Source organism: Brachycentrus maculatus, unplaced genomic scaffold, assembly GCF_059751285.1.
Source record: "Brachycentrus maculatus isolate JH-2025_06_01 unplaced genomic scaffold, ASM5975128v1 h1tg000448l, whole genome shotgun sequence".
NCBI classification, from domain to species: domain Eukaryota; kingdom Metazoa; phylum Arthropoda; class Insecta; order Trichoptera; family Brachycentridae; genus Brachycentrus; species Brachycentrus maculatus.
Window position 1 is genome coordinate 352,046 of NW_028281195.1, and position 20,052 is coordinate 372,097.

The 20,052-nt window shown below is 30.5% G+C and overlaps 1 protein-coding gene across 1 annotated transcript; it reads right to left on the reverse strand.

The window, feature by feature from the left end:
- Positions 1-1,972: 1,972 nt before the first annotated feature.
- On the reverse strand, positions 1,973-19,391 carry LOC148302478 (cytochrome b5-related protein-like). Its single transcript, XM_088271557.1, has 5 exons — positions 18,968-19,391; positions 14,635-15,038; positions 10,006-10,197; positions 3,762-3,995; positions 1,973-2,398 (listed from the first exon to the last, which is right to left on the reverse strand). Exons 1-5 carry the CDS (start codon positions 19,259-19,261, stop codon positions 2,125-2,127), a joined length of 1,398 nt encoding a protein of 465 aa, XP_088127683.1. The 5' UTR covers positions 19,262-19,391; the 3' UTR covers positions 1,973-2,124.
- Between the last annotated feature and the right edge of the window lie 661 nt (positions 19,392-20,052).

The following is a 20,052-nucleotide window of genomic DNA, read 5'->3' on the forward strand; positions in this document are numbered from 1 at the left end:
AAATCATTTACCGTCTTAAATGTGTTTGAATTTTTTAAATTGTTTTATTGTTGTTGTTATTAATAGGAGAATTAACTATTCATGTTAATTTTATTCTGGTTTTCAAACCGTTTTACTAAATTTTGCGAATAAAAACCAATGCTTTTCGATGATACCCTGATATTATACACATTTAATTTAGTTTGAATTTTTAAATAATTAATTACTTTGTGGTATGGTAATGTAACATTCTCCTTTTTATTCATCGTACACTTTGTGAAAAATCTACCGTATTACACAAAATGAATGATGAGTGATAAAGAGAGTATTACAAATTCAATAATTGACCAAACTTAAACAAATTTCATTTTCTTTATTTGGATATTTCTTTATTTATCGTGTTGTTTTATAATATAAAGGAGTACAACATTCCATTCCTAACCAATGATTTAATTAACATATTTTCACTTCTACCATACATAGTGGGCTAGATCTAAATTCTATTTTTATAAATGTAAAATTTAAAGTAAATTGGGAAATTTTAAGAAACACGAAAATTATCGTACCTTTTGATCGTTGTCTTGATTTTTCCTCACTCAAAGTACCTAATATTTCAGTGCAAAAGAAGAGTATTTTTTTATTTGCACAATTTACATCTTTTGAATACTTTTTTAAATATTATTTAAAGCCATTTAATTCTTACGAACATATTTTTTACATGTTTATAGTCTTCCAAAAGAGCTCGTTGGCCTAGATTTTTTTCTTCAACATAATCAATAGTTTTTATATGTACAGCCATTTACTTAATTGTTAGTAATTTATCCTTTTTTTATAAAAAATGTAAGTAATGTCAGTACATAACCACCCACCGAGATTTTTATCTACCTGTTTTGAGACGTATCTGCCTCTTTTTCAGTATTATTTTCATGATGTTGTATTATCGTTGTATTAGTGCATGTTGCTCTGCAATCCTTAGTGCATGTTGGTCTTCGATTCGACCAAAAACGCATGCGATTAACATTTTGTATATTTATAATGGTCAGCACTCTCAGCTACCGTTCTGCAGGTCCCAGGTTCGATTCCCAGCAGAGGTCGAATAAATACAAGTGATTTTTTCACTCCAATATTTATTCAATATAACCCTGGACTAGTAAGTACCAGAAGCAGAGGGCTGATCACCTTTCCTTCATTAGTTAATGATCAAGATAATACTGCCTTTGTATGATGCAGTGCCCTATGCACCATTGGGTGCGGATAAGGGGTAGAAGAGAATGTTTTAAAGTGTGTGAATAGTGCTTTGTCGGAGGCGTGTGGTATTGTTTGCATTCTGATGTAGTAATTGTCCTGACGAAGAGACAGGTACCTCTCAAAACCGGCAGACAGAAATCTCGGTGAGTGATTATATACTAACGTTTATTTATTCATTTATTGGAAATCAACAGCCATTAAAAAAAATATATATATAAATATATATATATATATATATATATATATATATATATATATATATATATATATATATATATATATATATATATATATATATATATATATATATATATATATATATATATATATATATATATATATATATATATATATATATATATATATATATATATATATATATATATATATATATATATATATATATATATATATATATATATATATATATATATATATATATATATATATATATATATATATATATATATATATATATATATATATATATATATATATATATATATATATATATATATATATATATATATATATATATATATATATATATATATATATATATATATATATATATATATATATATATATATATATATATATATATATATATATATATATATATATATATATATATATATATATATTTATATTTATATAAATATACAATTTAAGGAGCCGATAATGAGGCCAATTACTGATTTCACATTTTATGCAACAATAAATAACATATATATCAACAAGAAAGAGTGAAAATACTATTAAACTCAAAATAAAATGTGTTTGCCTGATGTGGCGTGTGGTGTGGTGTGTTGTATTAGTGAATTGTGTTAGAGTAAAGAGTGTGCAAGGCCTAGAGTTATCTTACATTTTTGTACAAAACAAGTATTTTTTATTGTTTTACTGTATGCCTTTGGGCGCAGTTCTGGCCAACTGCTTCAACTGGCCCACGACGAGGTCCGCTTGGGTGGATATCATCAGCTCGGCCTTGAACTCGTTGCACGTCTTCTCCACTACGGGGTACAGCCGGGGCAGCATCTCGTGGTCCAGCGTGGGGAACAGGTGGTGCAGAATGTGGTCGCCGAAGTTGGTCATGACGAGGAAGTGGCTCCAGTTGATATCCCTGCGGTCCATCACGGACACCAACTGGAAAATCCCCCAGTCTGTGTCCTTTCTGCAAACATTATTTTAACGCTGATTAATTTATTCCGCCTCCATAGTGTAGTGGTTAGCGCTCTAGGCCACCGTGTTGGAGGTCCTGGGTTCGATTCCCAAGAGGGTCAAAATAAATATTAGTGATTTTTTCAGTACAATATTTATTTAATATGACCCTGGACTGGTACCTGAAGCAGAAGGCTGATCACCTTTCCTTCGTATATTTAACGATCAAGATACACTGCTTCTATACGATGCAGTGTACTATGCACCATTGGGGTGCGGATAAGGGTTAAGAGAAGAAGAATTTGTTTATTGATAATTTATTAACAACATTTTGAGTGTGTGCAAATACTAGTTCACAAAATCTGGATTATCTTCAATTACAGGAGTTATTTTCATATTATTTTTTGACATCTCATCAAAGATGAAGAAGAATATGGATTTGTTGGGTAATATATCCAAAATAAAACACGGTTTTTGTTGGATTGAATTTTACATTTATTTAAGTATGTATATTTTAATACGTGACGCGTTTCACCATCTTATGACATTATCAAACACTGCTTTTGTAGCAGTGTTTTGAAAGCAGTGTTTGATAATGTCCTAAGAAGACGAAACGCGTCACTTATTAAAATATACATACTTTTTTATAAAAAGAGATATATTTGTGTTTTTATTATTTACACAAATATTTCAATCAAATACTATTTGTGTGAGCCTAAGCGGCTCATTATTAGAAATAGGTATCGAATTGTGGTAGAGTGGGTTCGAACCGAGAAACTCTAACTTAAGAGTCCGCGACACTAACCACTGAACCACAGCCCGACACATTATTTTGATGAAGAAGATGAAGAAGAATATGGAGGTCTGGGCATTTACGGGACTTACGACCGTCATAGTTGAGATGTTAAATAATATATTTATAATTTATTTGAATTAAAGTACATATGTTAAATCATAAACATACCATTGATATTCCCATAAATAATATAAAATAGGTACTTATAAGTATACATTAAGTTGATTTTGTGAGCACGTCAAACAAGTGAACATTTAATTTTGGTATGATACTTGTGAAAAAGGACTACTTCAAATCAAACTAACGAATTCATATATTGTTACCTATAGACGTGTGTTTCTTAAAGTAGGCGATAATGCCCCCCTGTTCGCGTTCTGGAAGACTTTTACAAGACATAAGAAGCCCAAAAAGACAGATAGAAGTGCTAAGAAGTAAGATGTATATTTTTATTCCTTTCCTCTTTCTGTGATGCGACGTTCTGGCGATTTTATTATCCCCTTTGACGATAAATTTTGGTAGGAAGGCGCCAGACTAAAAAAGTTTGGGATGCTTTAAACGCTAAAAAAACAAATGTACTTACGGAGGTGCATCTCCGTCGTGGAATATGTCCGGATGGTGGTGCGCAGCGTTCAGACCGATGATGGCAAAGACAATACTTGAGGTACAGACGACCGCAAGCCACGCCGGAATTATTTCTAGTAATCCGGCATTGGAAAATAACTTCATGGCCATCGGTACTGTGAAAGGAACTAGGTACTCCAGTCTAATGCCCCTTCTGCCGAATTTGTCACTCGTCTTCAAGAGTCTTATTATTCTAAAAAACGATTATAAAAAACGATATTAAAAAAAACGATTAGTATAAAATTAATTTTATTATATCGTAGTCATACAGGAGAAAGTGACCAAGTGCATTTTTTTTTTAGAAAACCGTGATTATTGACTATTTGATATCTTACTAGCTTAATATTGCCCTGAAAACATCCCAAAGGATTTTAAACTTGTATGTATAATATATTGACTTGGTAAAAATGATTAACTGCATTGATGTTTATTTTGTTGCCAAGCAAAAGTGACTTAAATGGCCGTCCTGAACATTTTACGTTTTGGTAGTTGGTCATTTTCTCCTGTACGACTACGATATAATGATTCGGCATTAACTTTGTGGAACGACATGTTGATTTTTTAAAATAAAATACCTGAATTATACCACTTAATGAGATTTATTTCATCACACACGACTAGTTTCGAAAACTAACAAATGTTTTCATCTATAGGTTAAAAGTAAAACTAATTAGCAAAAAATATTAAGGTACCTATATATGTATATAAAGATTATAGAGAAAAAACGTCACCATTATTGTGTATATTTTCTTTTACAAAAATTCCCGTTTCTTAAACCCCTCTATTTATTACCCTATCAACCTCTATATAATATATACCTACATAAACATATTTTGCTCGTTAGTTTTACTTTTCACCTGTAAATGAAAACATCTGTTAGTTTTCGAAACTAGTCATGGGTAATGAAATTAAAGTTATTAAGTGTTAAAATACAAGTGTTTTATTATTTTTGTTAAATAACAATAATTAAAATTAATTTCACTACTGAAAGAAAGAGAGAAAAGAAAAAGAAAAAATAATTCAAGTGGCCAATTTGACAGGCGCCGTGGCGTAGTTGGGTAGACGCTTGACTGCGAAACTGGCGTCGCGGGTTCGATTCCCGCCAATTTCAAAATGAATTCAAGGCAGGTTTTTTCAATTGGTTTGAGTTTTTGTAATGTATTTTCACATTTCCTTTCCCTTTCATTACGATCCTACTGCAGACAAGCCTCTTAAAGTAGGGGCTTTGCGTGTTATTCATTTAAAAACAAAACAAAATTATTTATTAAATTTTTCTAATGGATAAGGAAAAAAGTAGTATTTTATGGTTTAGAATATATTACGTTTTTTTTTCCTCTAAGTCATTAAATACTATTCATATGTAATTATATAGAAGTATCAAGTAAACCACATTTTTTTCCTTTTAGGCATTACATACAAATTATCATTGAACGTTAAAATTTAAATATTTATTTGCTCAAAACCTCAATTCTCCTATATCAACCGATTCCTTCGAAATTTTATCACACGTGTTTTTTTACAGTACCTGTGACACATCGAAACAGATTGTTTGACGCAATGGCAGCGCCGTTTGTTGATTGTAACAGTAATACACGCGAAACTTAATATTGATCATGACAAAAAACGGACTTCTTGACGCTTGTCGCTTTTTTATTGTCTTCGATTGCATTGCTGTTTCAGAGATTTGAAATATTTTCATAGCTTCACAAACATTGTGAAATCAAATGTATTAGAAATGAGTACTGTCTACTTGATTTCTATTTCATTTAATCAGATTGAGCCGCAGACATGCACTGCCGTGTACAGAAAGTTCAAAATAAAAATAAAAATGTTTTTTTTTGTAAATAAAGAAAAACGTTTTCACTTTTAGGAAATGTTAATGATGTTTGTCATAAAGTGAACTTTCTTTATGCAATTACAACGTGATCTGAGTGAAATATCGCTCAATCCTTTCAAGAACGTCATAAATCAAAAATCGTCAATTTTGAGTTGTGCATGTTTTCGTAATGCCCAGAAAATGTACTATATCCCAGCAAAAGCGGCATATTTTTAACTTAATATTTACCCGCTACAGGGCAGAAAGTGTTATTTTAGCATTTTGAAGAAAAGGTATTGTTTAATTATTTTTTTAAATATGCTAAATATTTTTCGAATGGAGAAAAAATATTCAGGTTTTACCTCAAAAGATCTGTTGCACAGTAAAAAGTTAAATAAGTGGCTTGATATTTATTTTGAATACATTGTATTTTATGTATGAACTTTAAAAACGTTCTCCTGAAATATCAAGTTTTTTGATTTATGACGTTCTTGAAAGGAGTGAGCGATATGTGATAAATCACGATAACTTTTATTTATTCATTAATTGATTCGGCAGTCACTTTGTGGTAAAATCTAAAATGCATCGAAATACGTGTCACAGTAGATTTTAAGAAATAGTGGTATTTACCAAGTAAAACTTAAATTTAAAAAAAGTATTTTATTACACCAATTCATATTTTTTTATAGCGTGTACCACAAATATAATTCATAAAATATTTTCTAAATCTTTAACGAAATCAGTAAAAATCGTGATTCGAAAAAAATTGTCCACTCAAACGATTTTCTACTCATATCGCATTTTAATTATTTACTTACTTATAACCCTATCCGCACCCAATGGTGCATAGGGCACTGAATCGAATTAACCCAGTGTTATCTTGATCATTACTTCCATGAAGGTAAGGTGATCACTCTTGCGCTTCAGGAACCAGTCCAGGGTAATATTTAATAAATATTACAGTGTAAAATCGCTAATATTTATTTTCCCCCCCCCTGGGAATCGAACCCGGGATTTCCAGCACGGTAGCTAAACACGCTGACCATTACACCACGGAGGTGGACATTTAAATTAAATGATCATAAATAATTTTTGCTTTTATAAAGTGTGACTTTACTCTTTCAAGTTCAATCAAATTTGAAGAAGGGTGGTCAAGTAGTGGACCAAAGTAAAACACCTTGGACCTTAACAATATTTTGAGTGTATGCTTTTTTATAATTCCCGGATTTTACCCTACAAAGGATTTTTTCACTAAGACCTAAAAAAAACGATGTTAGAAAGAAGATAAAATCAAAGGGTCAAGATTAATAAAGCCTAGAATGTATTATTTGCTAAGTTAAATAGAAAAACAAGACACGTTCAAAATAGTACGTATGAATCAACTGATCGAAAAAATATTTTAAAAATTACGATTACACTATTTTCAAAAGTTTATTAGTGTGAGAATTTTTTTTTAAAATTCAATAAAACACGTATTAAGTAAGTATTACTTCTATAATACAGGCAAAATTTAACCCCACAGGTGCTGTAGCGTAGTTGAGTAGACGTTCAACTCCGAAACTGGCGTCACGGGTTCGATTCATGCCAAATGCAAGATGAATTCCAGAAGTATTTATTTTCAATTGGTCTGAATGTTGATTGTGATGTTCAATTATTGTCAGAATGGTGAACGTTACACAAGTGTATAAACTGATCGATAAGGCAATCAAATGCCAGGTCGTAAGCCATGGGATGCTCAAACCTCTATCTTCTTTCATATAAAGGAAAAAAGATATGGTTTCATATCAAGTTGAGACACATTTAAACCTTATACTCTTTTTAGGCACATACTGGTTTGTCCAAAATAAAACCAAATAATGTAATTCAGTCATGAAGCGTCAAATTTTAACCGTATTTATGCCATAGTAAATTATCATCATTCTGCTTTGTATTTTTTGCAGCGAAATATATTTTACATCAAAAATAGAAAGTTAAAACGGATTCAAAGTACTTTAAAGTTTACATAACGACTTTCCAGATAATTTAAATGTAAGAAGGTCTCATGGTTCTATGTCAACATTTGCATTATTTATCTGAATAATCTAATGCACTTTTGTAATAAACTATGTATTTCATAGCAAAGTTACAATGATAAAACTATACCTATAAGTGCTACGTTTGTATGTAAATAAACAGGATAATATAAAGATCAAACACCTGTGGAGAAATTGCTTTTGCCGCGAAAGATGGGACTATTTGTATTCATTAATAGTATATTGGTTACATTGTATAAATATATTAAGAGTTAAATTGGACCAGTTCATCGAAAGTCCTTGCGAAAAATAAAATGAATGGAATCTCACCCCTTAATTTCTACCATTATTTATTTAAATTAATCATTCCACCCAGTAAATTCATTCGATTAATTCAAATTAAAAACCGAATCGCTGAAGACCCATGTACAAAAAACCGTAACAAATGCATTCCTTTAAGATAAATTTTCTATTAAGTAGTAAAGATATACGATTTTATTGATACCTCGAAAAATACGAAAAAAAGTCTGGGTATGTTTTTGATGGGTTTACGATCAAGTATAACATTCATTATTCCACCCATGATTGATAACCACACTACTCAAAATTTTGGTTCTTGTTTATATGTCACTCACTCCTTTCAAGAACGTCATAAATCAAAAAACTTGATTTTTCAGGAGAACGTTATTAAAGTTTAGAAATATAATACAATTTATTAAAAATAAATATCAAGCCACTTATTGAACTTTTTTCTGTGCAACAGATATTTTTAGGTTAAACCTGAAGGTTTTTGCTTCATTTGAAAAATAACTACTTTATTTAAAAAAATTAAAAAATACATTTTCTTAAAAATGCAAAAACAACACCTTCTGCCCTGTAGCGGGTAAATATTAAGTTATAAATATGCCTCTTTTGCTAGGATATAGTACATTTTCTGGGCATTCCGAAAACATGCATAACTAAAAATTGACGATTTTTGATTTATGACGTTCTTGAAAGGAGTGAGCGATGTATGTCCTATAATTGACACGTTCTTTCATATGTGAGTTCTCGGCATCTATGGCTGATTTGTGTAATCTGCCTTCTAAGTGTAGAAACACAGATTTGTTAGCAAGGATTTCGATATTCTCAAAATATTGTAAATACATTTTTCGTTAAAAAAAAAACCCGTAGCTCAGAAAACATACTATGCGAAAAATCATAGAAAACATTTTTATTTATTTAGTTACGTTTACTAATACCTATCGAGTGTAATAAACTAAATATCAATAATTTATACAATTGAAGCAAAAGCACATTTTTTGTGGATTTGAATTTCAAGTCTAAAAACATCACCTAATTCAAAACGTTCATAAATATTTTCGTGTCGTTACATAATTGTGAAATTGATGAAGGATTTTCAAATTTGTGTATTATTCCTGGCAGTAAAAGCTTGTCAAATATTAGGAACGCATTAAAATTATTCAGTTGGAATTCCCAAAGACTTATTAATGTATTTTTTTTCTTTGGCATCTAGTTATAACAGGACATGTAATAATTAAAAGCGTCGCAAAATTCAAAAAAATACTATAGACATGAGATACTCCGCATTAAAAATTTTACAATCGTTAAAACTTTGGCACCGTAAAGACAGTTCATACAGAACAAGAGATTTACCAGATTCTTTCACTTTCTGTAAAATTTAAAATTTCTGGTAAATTACAGTCGCTTTGTCCTAGAGGTATGAATAATGGTAACTGTTATTTTTTCGACCACCCGATTGGGATGGTATTCGTTACTTTTTCTCGGTTTATATTTCTTTCTAGCTTTAATTTTTGACGGCAAATGGTAAAAAAATATATTATCGTATCCAAACTCCTGAAATAATTCATGTTTACATCATTCAGTTGTACACAGGAAATATATAGGTAGGTACTACTGACATTACAACAATAACCAATGAATCGAAAATGCAATATATTTCTAAATAATTAAAACTTAATTTATTATAATTAATATATGAAGCACTAACTTTGTGAATTTCCATTTTATAATTAAAATGTAACTTTGTTTTAAAATAACTATAAATATTTTTTATTTACTTAATTATTAAGACTACCGGTTGACTTTATAATAAAGCTAGAATAAAATATTTTTATTGATTTTTAAAACAAAGTTACATTTTATGTATAAACTTAATTTATTGTTTGTGTTTTTTTTTATTTATTATGATTTACTTTTTCTTATGATGCAGTACCCTTTGCACCATCGGGTGCGGATAAGGGTTTAAAGAAGAAGAAGACATGACACCAATTTCGGTGTCAAGGGTCTGCCTAACAGCGCCACGGTATCCGATTATAATATTTTTTATGCAATTTTATGTTTTTTTGACTCACCTTTTTATGCCTTGTACTTCAGTAAACAAAATATAAATCGCAATCAATGAAATGTACGGAGAATATCTCCAAAAGTATGATTTATCTTTCCTAGGCAAGTATTGAAGAAATGGTTCTAGAGTGCTGATCTCAAAATCCATTAATGTGTTAGGGTACAGGTGATGAGAAAGCACATGTGTGACTCGCCATTCACTGTAAAAAATGAGCATTTTATAAATATTAATATTAATATTTTTTGTACAAATAAGTAGTGATAAATCTGTACATCTGCGTGCAAAATGAGCTTAAATACTCTCTTATGGTAGAGAAAGTCCAAACTCGCCATTCACTGTTAAAAAAATGAGCATTTTTTAAATATTATAATGAATATTTTTTGTATAAATAGTAATAAGTAGTGATAAATCTGTACATCTGCGTGCGAAATGAGCTTTAATACCCTCTTATGGTAGAAAAAGTCCAAACTCGCCATTCACTGTAAAAAATGAGCATTTTTTAAATATTATAATGAATATTTTTTGTAAAAATAAGTAGTGATTAATCTGTACATCTGCGTGCAAAATGAGCGTAAATACTCTCTTATGGTAGAGAAAGTCCAAAAGAAGTTTCTGAGGTATATCTATATGAGAGAGTACGAGCGCTTGTGTACTACACGGAATTTTACTGTCCGGTAGTCCGGTTACCATGAAAAAACGGATGATTGGCTTGTGCACTTGTCCGTCTTTCTCCGGATCGGTGCGCGATCACGGTGCGCATGAACTCGATCACGCTAAACTGTCGAAGTCGCTTTTATTTGAAAAAAAAATCGGACTGCCGGACAGTAAAATTTTGTGTAGTGCACAAGCACCCTACGGGTATTATCCTTAGCTCTACCCAACCGAGTTTTTTCGGGGTATGCTTGCCTGAAATAGTTTAGAAACTAGAAGAAATGTGTATTTGATTACGCATTTTTATCGACTGTTGCGTCGGCATATATTGTTTTATATTCCTACATACAGGACCAATCTGCCGATGGATATGCCTGTAGCAAAAGCTACCGCTATGCTGAACAATATCACGCCGGATATTGATCTGTTCCATGTATCTGAGGGGGTATTCCCAATATATGTATGGTGCATAGGGCACTGCATCATATAAACGCAGTGTTATCCTGAGCGTTATCACTTGAAGGAAAGGTGATCCGCCTTCTGCTTCAGGTATCAGTCCAGGGTGATATTGAAAAAATATTAGAGCAAAAAAATCACTTTTATGTATTTATCTGAACCCCCCATTTGAATCGAGCCCGGGACCTACGGTACGGTAGCCGAACGCGCTGATCATTACACTACAGAGGCGGACATAACACATACTTACATTATTATAAGCGTTTTTATAAAAGAGATTTTTTGCTTTGAAAAGCTTAACATGAAGAATACGATTTAAAAATATTTTCTCAGGTGAACAAAATAATAAATTACAATTCTCTGGAGTAAGGTAAGACCTAGTGTAAATTATTTGACTTGAACTATCTAACACCTTCTTACACAATTCTAAATCTAGATAATCATGTTTATTCTCTTCAGGTAATCTCTGAAAGCTTTGTCATTGAATTTATGGCGTAAAATTAAAAGTTTTTCTGTGCTTTTACTGAGACAGACACAAACAAATTCTTTGAAAAAATTTTATTATATTACGATAGAGAAAGGAATAATTCGAAGAGGAATTTCTTCCGAAATAACTTTACTAGGATTTGATATTTAAAAACTATTTGACAATTTATTTATTTTACTACCGTAGAACGGGGCTACATGAACTTTGATGTGTTACTTGAACCCAGTACAAAAAAAAATAATCTGTTTTGGTCTACAATAATGAACGTATCGACATGATTCATTGTTTCCCTGACAGGTGACACTTATTGTCACGATACGTTCATGATTGTAGACCAAATACAGATTTAAAACTTTTTTGTACTAGGCTCAAGTAACACTTCAATGTTCAAGTAGCCCCGTTGTACGGTATTCGTATGAATAGTAAAACAAATTTGTGAGGTGAACGTGGGTGATAATGGAAGCAGGGAAGGACCAAAGAAATTTTAGCATGATCAACTATATATATGTATAGTGATTATTAGATTAGGACTCGAAATAAACGGTGGGTATGTATACTTATGTACATAATTTCCAGTATCAATGTATTCTCTATCGTACTAAAAGTAATTTGCTCAAGTACATATAGGAAATTATCTAAATATTATTATAAAAATTAAAATATTATGCCTTAGGTAAATATAAGAACACAAATATGAATACATTGTAATTTGTATTGTATTATTGAACAGCTACTCTTTCTTTGTCTGAAATATTTTGATATAAAATCAGAATTATTGACCAAGTGTAGTAGGTTGGTCCAAAAACACCCACTTACAAACGAAGGCCACATTATCAAAAACGTGATAAAAGAGTATTTAGACACAATACGTAACATTCGCATGAATGTGAAAGAGGCGAAAATTATTTTAAGAAAGATTACTATGGCGTTCTCTCTGCCTACCTGTGCCAAGAAGCCACTTATTGATTTGTTTGTCAGATAGTGAGCTAGACAAAATGCAATTTTTACGACACTTTTACGACAATTTTTTTTTTAAATCATTGCTATGAAGGATGATTTTTTTATTTATAGATATATTATAGCGTTTAATTTGTAGAACTCCATTTTAATTTATATTTTGAAAGTAGAAATCAAACACTGATTTTTTTAGTCTACTAAATTGTATTTTATTGTTAATGCCATAACAATTCGAAACAATTTTCGCAAAAAAAATTAACAATAAAATACAATTTAGTAGACTCTAAAAATCAGTGAAGGATTTCAACTTATAACAAATAAAGAACATTTTATTTATATATATATATATATATATATATATATATATATATATATATATATATATATATATATATATATATATATATATATATATATATATATATATATATATATATATATATATATATATATATATATATATATATATAAATATTTACATATATTTTTTTAAAGCATGACATACCTTACATATGTCTACATGAATTTGTAATTGACTCTTCTAAACATATTCGTTTCGGGCTTGCACACGTATGTTTACTAAACCTTATGTACAGGACTTGCAACTTGCAAGCGTAATCAACCGAAGTGGTCATTCCATTACTAGAACTGGTTCCCTGGAGCTCGCTACTTCCTAACCCTAACTACTGCACTTTGCCCCTCTCCTAGCTACAACCGCGAACCATTTAACCCTAAATTAGTTACCTCAGTGCTGCGAGAAAAGGAAATCAAAGTTTTTCAATAAAATGAACAACAAATTGCTTCCATTTACTTCGCGCGGCTACAAATTAAGTTCACTGGAAACTTTAATTTAATCTCAATCACATTTTCGTTAATTAATCCGATAAAAACTGAGTGATAAAAATAACATTATATGTCGACATGGCACTAAGTTTGGGGAATAAAATGATGTTTTAATACACAAATTAAACACTTTTTTGTTTATTTATGTAAACACGACAAGTTTTGAGAACTTCAGATGTTCTCATTAACAGGTAAAAATACAAACTCATTTATTTTTGCATTTTAAAGAGAACTATTATTTCTGGAAACAAGTTGTATTTATTTTTTATTTGATGTTTATTTGGTATATACCTCTATTTCTTAAAATCAATTGCTTCACGTGTTTTGATGTATTTTGCATAATTTGAAAATGATGCGGAATGCATTGAAATATGTGTAACAATATATTTAAAGAAATAGTGGTATTTACCAAGTAAAACTTAATTAAAAAATTGTTATTACCAAATCCATTAATGAAAAATCGTTTTTTTACATTAATAAACTCAAAAACATTTAGATTTTTTTTAAATATTTAAATCATCAAATTTAACAACAATACAAAATGTAAAATTTGATGCAATCATTTTACTTTACGCAGAACCTGAAAACGGTATAGAAATAGTTTGATGGATGGTGATATTGACAATAAATACAAATATGACCTAACTTCTAACTATATCCTAGACTGCCAACTATAACGTTACTTTCTCTGATCACTTTCCTGGTTTTATAATCCAAATATAATAATTTTACCGTTTGCGATTAGCACTACGAAATACAGCAAAGGGATCATAAAATTTGAACACTTTTATATGAAACATTATTAATCATATTATATGTTTAAAAAAATCATCCTGTGTCTTTAATAAGTTTCTTAATCTATGTTTTTGTGCGTATAAGAGGTATATATTTTTTTTAAATCCTTTGTCAAAAAAATAATTTCGGTGTTCAATAATTTTCTTAGTAATGTTTGTTTTTTTTTGCATTTTAGAGATGTGAATTAAGAAAAAAAAGTATTTAACAAAAATAATAATTCTCTTTAAAAATTTTCTTTGTAATCTTTGTTTTTGTGCATCTTTGTGGTGTTAATTACAAAAATCAAAAAATTATTAATTTTAAAATAATTAAATATCTATAATTTAAAAAAATCTTATATCTTAAATCAATAATATTTTAAAATTTAAAAAACTGTTTTTATAATTTTTCTTAGTAACCTTTGTTTTTTTTTAATTTTCAAGGTATAATTTAAATAATTAAACTCACTCTGACGACATAAAGCCCAGGTTGAACATGTACATTCTCCAATTATCCTTTTTGTGGAAGAAATTGTGTGCGCAAACTGCCGTCCACGCCATGGATAGTCCTGCCACGACACAGCAGAACACTTTACCATACCACCAGTTCACATTAATCATCATAACCGCAAATAAAAATGTGCAGAAAGTTAGCGACTCTAAAACTCGTTTGCTCCGACTCCCGGAGTCTTTGGGAATAGTTTTTAATTCTTCAATCACTCGAGACTTTAGTGTTTTATAAAATCCGTCATCTTTGAAAGTGAACGGAGAATTTCTAGGAGTTTTGGCGTCGCGGATGTAAAATTTATTTAAAAGTTTTTCGGGGTATTTCGAAAAGTGGTGTATTTCAAACGCCTCCGTGATGTCAGTGCCCTAAAAGAAAAATTAATTATCAGTTTAATGGAAAAAAATACAAAAAACATCGTAAATAATAGCTTCATTTCTTAATTCGGCATACGTTTCGTGGTAATATCTTTCATTTTTTAATTTTACTTTGTTTTTACCATTTTTCTTAAAATCTATTGTGACACGTGTTTCGATGCTTATTTCAGCATTATTTCCGGTTTAAAAAAAATGCGGAGTGCATAAAAACAAGTGTCACAATCGATTTCAAGAAATAACGGTTTTCACCAAGTAAAACTTGTATTAAATATAAATAATTATCAATGCTGACCTTCAAGTAATCTTTACAACGCGGAACGTTTTTAAATATGCAAGGCAACAAAATAAAAATTACTGAATCATAAAATTTGTACGTATTAAGTAACTTTATCCGCTTAGTGAGGTGGTAAGCGTGTTTAGTACAGTGCTAGACATCCTGGGTTCGATTCTCAGGGGAGTCAAAATAAATATCGATAATTTTCATTCTCATTTTATAAATATCACCAGGTCTGTGCAGGACTGAACATTTTACCTTTATATAAATAACCATCAACCTACAACAGCATCGATTTGATGTAGTACCTAATGTGTCATTGGATTCGAATTACTTAAGGGAACTTACTTAAGAAGAATGTACAAAGGGTTGAAAATGTACGATTATATGTCAGAATTTGCCTCGCCTTAATACACTTGTCAATCAAGATAACACTGCGTCGATACGATGCAGTGAGCTATGCACCATTGGGTGCGGATGAGGGTTATAAGAAGAAGAAAAAAGGGCATTATTTTATTTATATACTCTAAAGCATGTATTTCTACGTTCGTGTCCTTTTTTCTATAATTTACGTTGGATTCGACATTATTTTATACTGTCTTCTTTTTATATTTTTACTATACTCAAATATTTAGGCTAAAAAAGTATGAATTGAATGACGTCTGAAATTCGCACGGAATAATTTTACATTTTATCAAAAATATTAACAGTCTCAAATTGCCTATAAAAAACTCCTAAACCTCAAAATATACGTTAGGGATAGATTATTTCATTAAATGAAGGATGACAGAGATTTTTCTCTTACATTTTTAAGCCGAGTGAAGATGAATTTTGGTAAGGGTGTTTTTATTTTAAAAGTGAGTCGTGCTCCATAAAAAAAATTGTAGGGTCTAGAGCTTTATACTAGACTCATTCGTATTCAAGGCGAATCCGACATTCACAAATTGAGCAATGAAGTATTAAAATACATCATGCTTCACGTTGGTCAATTTACAAAGTATTCAAATATTGGTCTTGTAACTTGAAGGAAATGAGAAATACCCTACCGTTTTAAACACTGACGTTCGCCACCGAAATATTAAATATTCATTTTCTCTATTTACTTAACTAAGCATCCGTACGGCGAGATCGATGGATTTGAAATAGCGATATTCAAGTACAGTAAATTTTTTTTCTTAGTTAAAGTAGGTTATTAGTAGTCTATATCCAGATATTTGAGAGATTTTATTCGTAACTCAACAGAAATGAAGAAAAAATGACATGGGGCATTTATATAAGTATATGAGATACCTCAGCTTGTACATTTTACAACATTCTACTTATGAAAAATCTTCCCATTCTGCGGTTGTCAAAATTTTCAATACAATTTTTCTGTAATATCCTCCATGTTATATATATATATCGAACAATCATGAGTAAATTCCACAATGATTACCATAACCAACCAATAGTTAATTGTTTAATATCATACAAACTTACTTTGATAATATATTACTTTATGTACTTATAAATAAACATATATGTTTATATAAAAAAGCCCTTTATATATATAATACAAATAGGGCTTTTTTTAAATGAAAAAGGTCCCGAACTCACTTCACGTCAAGCTGTTTACTAAAAAAATATAATCACATATCATTTAACTATTCATTACAATACTTTATTTTATCATTTTTACAAATTATGTAAATAAAGATTGTAATAACATAAGCACAAACATTGTTTCGTTTAATTGATTTCAAAAATTTTAAAATATACATTTCCGTGAAAAAAGGTGCCGGAAGGCTGTTTTACCGCGTTACATGAAAAAAAAACCCTGTAAATATATATCTATCTATGTATAAAAATAATAAATCCACAAAATAGTTACGACCGATTTTAAATTGAAGCTACATGGGATAATTGATACCATAAAGATATCATAAGGCAGTATATTCACCATTTTATGTCAGCATATGTCCATGAGCAAGCAACAACAATGCGTCAACATTCAGGGCGCTGTTTAGAGCTGTTTCAGGGCAATAAAGATTAAGACTTTTAATGCGGTTTGTACGATACATAGAACGTAGATCCATGACTACATTCCAGAGCTAAATGGATAGCAATCGTCGAAAGCCGTTTGAGGCGACAGAAAACTCAAATGTCAGATAGTAAAGTGTTGACCTTCGTATTTCAGGATGCGAGCGATCTCTTTAATGTGTTTTTATATTAATCTTAAAAACGCATACAGTAGAACCCCGAAAAACGGATCTTTCGTACTCCGAAATACCAAGAAATCCGAAATGATTTCGGATAAAAATTGTAGTAAAATATTTGAAAAACAAGGAAAGACTACAGAACACATTTTTTATTACGTATAATAAATATATAAAATCTAATGTTATTTGAAAATTATTCAAAAGTTTATAAAGTACCTTTACCTGTTTTGCTACTCAAGTACTGTATATATATTTTTATAATATTTATTAGTTGCCTCAGAAAATTCGCCTTGCCTATTATGTACACGGATTTTTATTTTATTAAATTTATAAATATTAAAAAAATATAGTGAATGTGTTTATTAAATAATAAATTAATAAGGTTGATCGCTAAAAACAATACGATGGATACATTAGATTCAATATATTATATTAGGCAATATTTGTGACGAACTTCATTTATCTGTCTTATTCGTCTTGTCATATTTTCTTAATAAGACACTCAAAAATTTGATAGATCTTTATGCCCTAATTTTTGTACTTTAATATTATGTTGAAATGTAAAAGGCACGTACAACGTAAAAACTGCAGTGTAACGTACTATGAACATATCGCTCACTCTTTTCAAGAATGTCATAAATCAATAGTCGTCAATTTTCAATTGTGCATGTTTTCGAAATGCCCAGAAAATGTACGATATCCCAGCAAAAGAGGCATATTTTTAACTTAATACTTACCCGCTACAGGGCAAAAAGTGTTGTTTTTGCATTTTGAAGAAAAGGTCTAGTTTAATTATTTTTTATATACTAAATATTTTTAAAATGGAGAAAAAATCTTCAGGTTTTACCTAAAAAGATCTGTTGCACACTAAAAAGTTTAATAAGTGGCTCGATATTTATTTTTAATGCATTGTATTTTATTTTTTAAATTTAAAAACGTTCTCCTGCAAAATCAAGTTTTTATATTTATGACGTTCTTGAAAGGAGTGAGTGATACATACTGTATTACTAATTTATCGGCTAATCCGAACATTTACAAATTCGATCAGGCCACAGACTTAATCAATCAGTTCAGATTCCGGGGTTCCACTGCAATTATGTCTTCCTCAAATCCTTATGCGCGCCCCAATGGTGCATAGGGCGCTGTATCATACAAACGCAGTGGTATATTGATCGTTAACAGATAAAGGAAAGGTGATCAGCCCTCCGCTTCAGGAACCAGTCATGGGAAATATTGAATAAATATTACTGTGAAAATAATCACTCATATTTATTTTATCCTCTCCCCCTGGGAATCAAACTCGGAACCTCCAGAACGGTAGCCAAGCATGCTGATCATTACACTATAGTGGCGGATAAAAATTATTTACATACATATATTTAACTCTTCGCTTTTTAAGAGTAAATTTCTTGATTCATTAATATCGAAAACTCCTTTCTAAAACCAACCTTTGTGAACGCTAACCAGTCCTCTCCTCCGGGGTGACTCTTGACAAAGTCCGTCAAGTCATAGAGCTTGTCTCCAACCCTCCACAGTCCCTCAGCCCCGTCGTCCATGGCCTTCCCTCGCAGCCATTGGTCCGCATCCTTCAACCCCGTGTCCCGTAAGGAAGGGTACACGAGATGAGGGAAGCTGCTGTCCTCCTGTCGTGGAGACATCGGTGCTGATGATCTCCAACTTCGGACCGAATCAAACAGAGCATTTTGAAATTTTTCAATAACCAAAAACATGTTTAATTTCATTTTTAACTTGCACTTTTTTATCAAATTCCTAACAACACTAATTTTTATATATATTTATCATGTATACGCATCAACATTATTTAAATTGTGCCATGATGTCACTCGGTGTCTCCTTTCTGATACATTTGACTATGCTGAATAAAATACAATGTATTTATACGCCTAAAGTTACAGTGACTTAGTGATGGCGAACCAGTAAACAAAGGGTCACAAAGTTAGTATTTTTAAACATATTTCATAAATATTTCATAGGATGTTTCAACAAACAATGATTTTAAATTTATAAAGTATAATTAACAGTTATTTGTTTAATAATAACATCTTACAAAGGTAAGATAATAAATTAATACTAATTGAACGAATCACAGTAATGTAATTGGGACTGCGTTTAAATTTAATTCAAGTTTATATGGTATAAAAGACGAAGGTTATTTACTAGATAAATGCATACAAATATCATTCAAAATTTAGTGTTACATGCATGTGAAATAACAGGCAGAATAGTGTACGTTACACGTGTATAAAGTGATCACCTTGGCTAGCCAAATACCAGGTTTTAAACCCCGCTCAGATTTCCATCTTCTTTCATTTAAACGCGATATGTGATTCGTCTCATATCATTATTGGCCTGATATATGAATGGCCTGATATTGGTCTGATATATGAACTGATCATCTTGCCAATATATATCTAATAAACAATTATTTCAACATTATATCAATTTGATCCAGTGCCCTATGAAACTCAAGTACGGCCAAAGACAGTACGCGGTGACAATATGTCCACCCCCG

What these genes read in the sequence shown, in the direction of transcription:
- LOC148302478 (XM_088271557.1), bottom strand. Translation starts at nt 19,261, where the DNA reads ATGAAATTAAACATGTTTTTGGTTATTGAAAAATTTCAAAATGCTCTG. An exon ending in GAAGTACAAGGCATAAAAAG is followed by an intron (nt 3,996 to 10,005) that starts GTGAGTCAAAAA and finishes ATCGTTTTTTAG; the next exon opens with AATAATAAGACTCTTGAAGA. An exon ending in CACGACGGAGATGCACCTCC is followed by an intron (nt 2,399 to 3,761) that starts GTAAGTACATTT and finishes TAATGTTTGCAG; the next exon opens with AAAGGACACAGACTGGGGGA.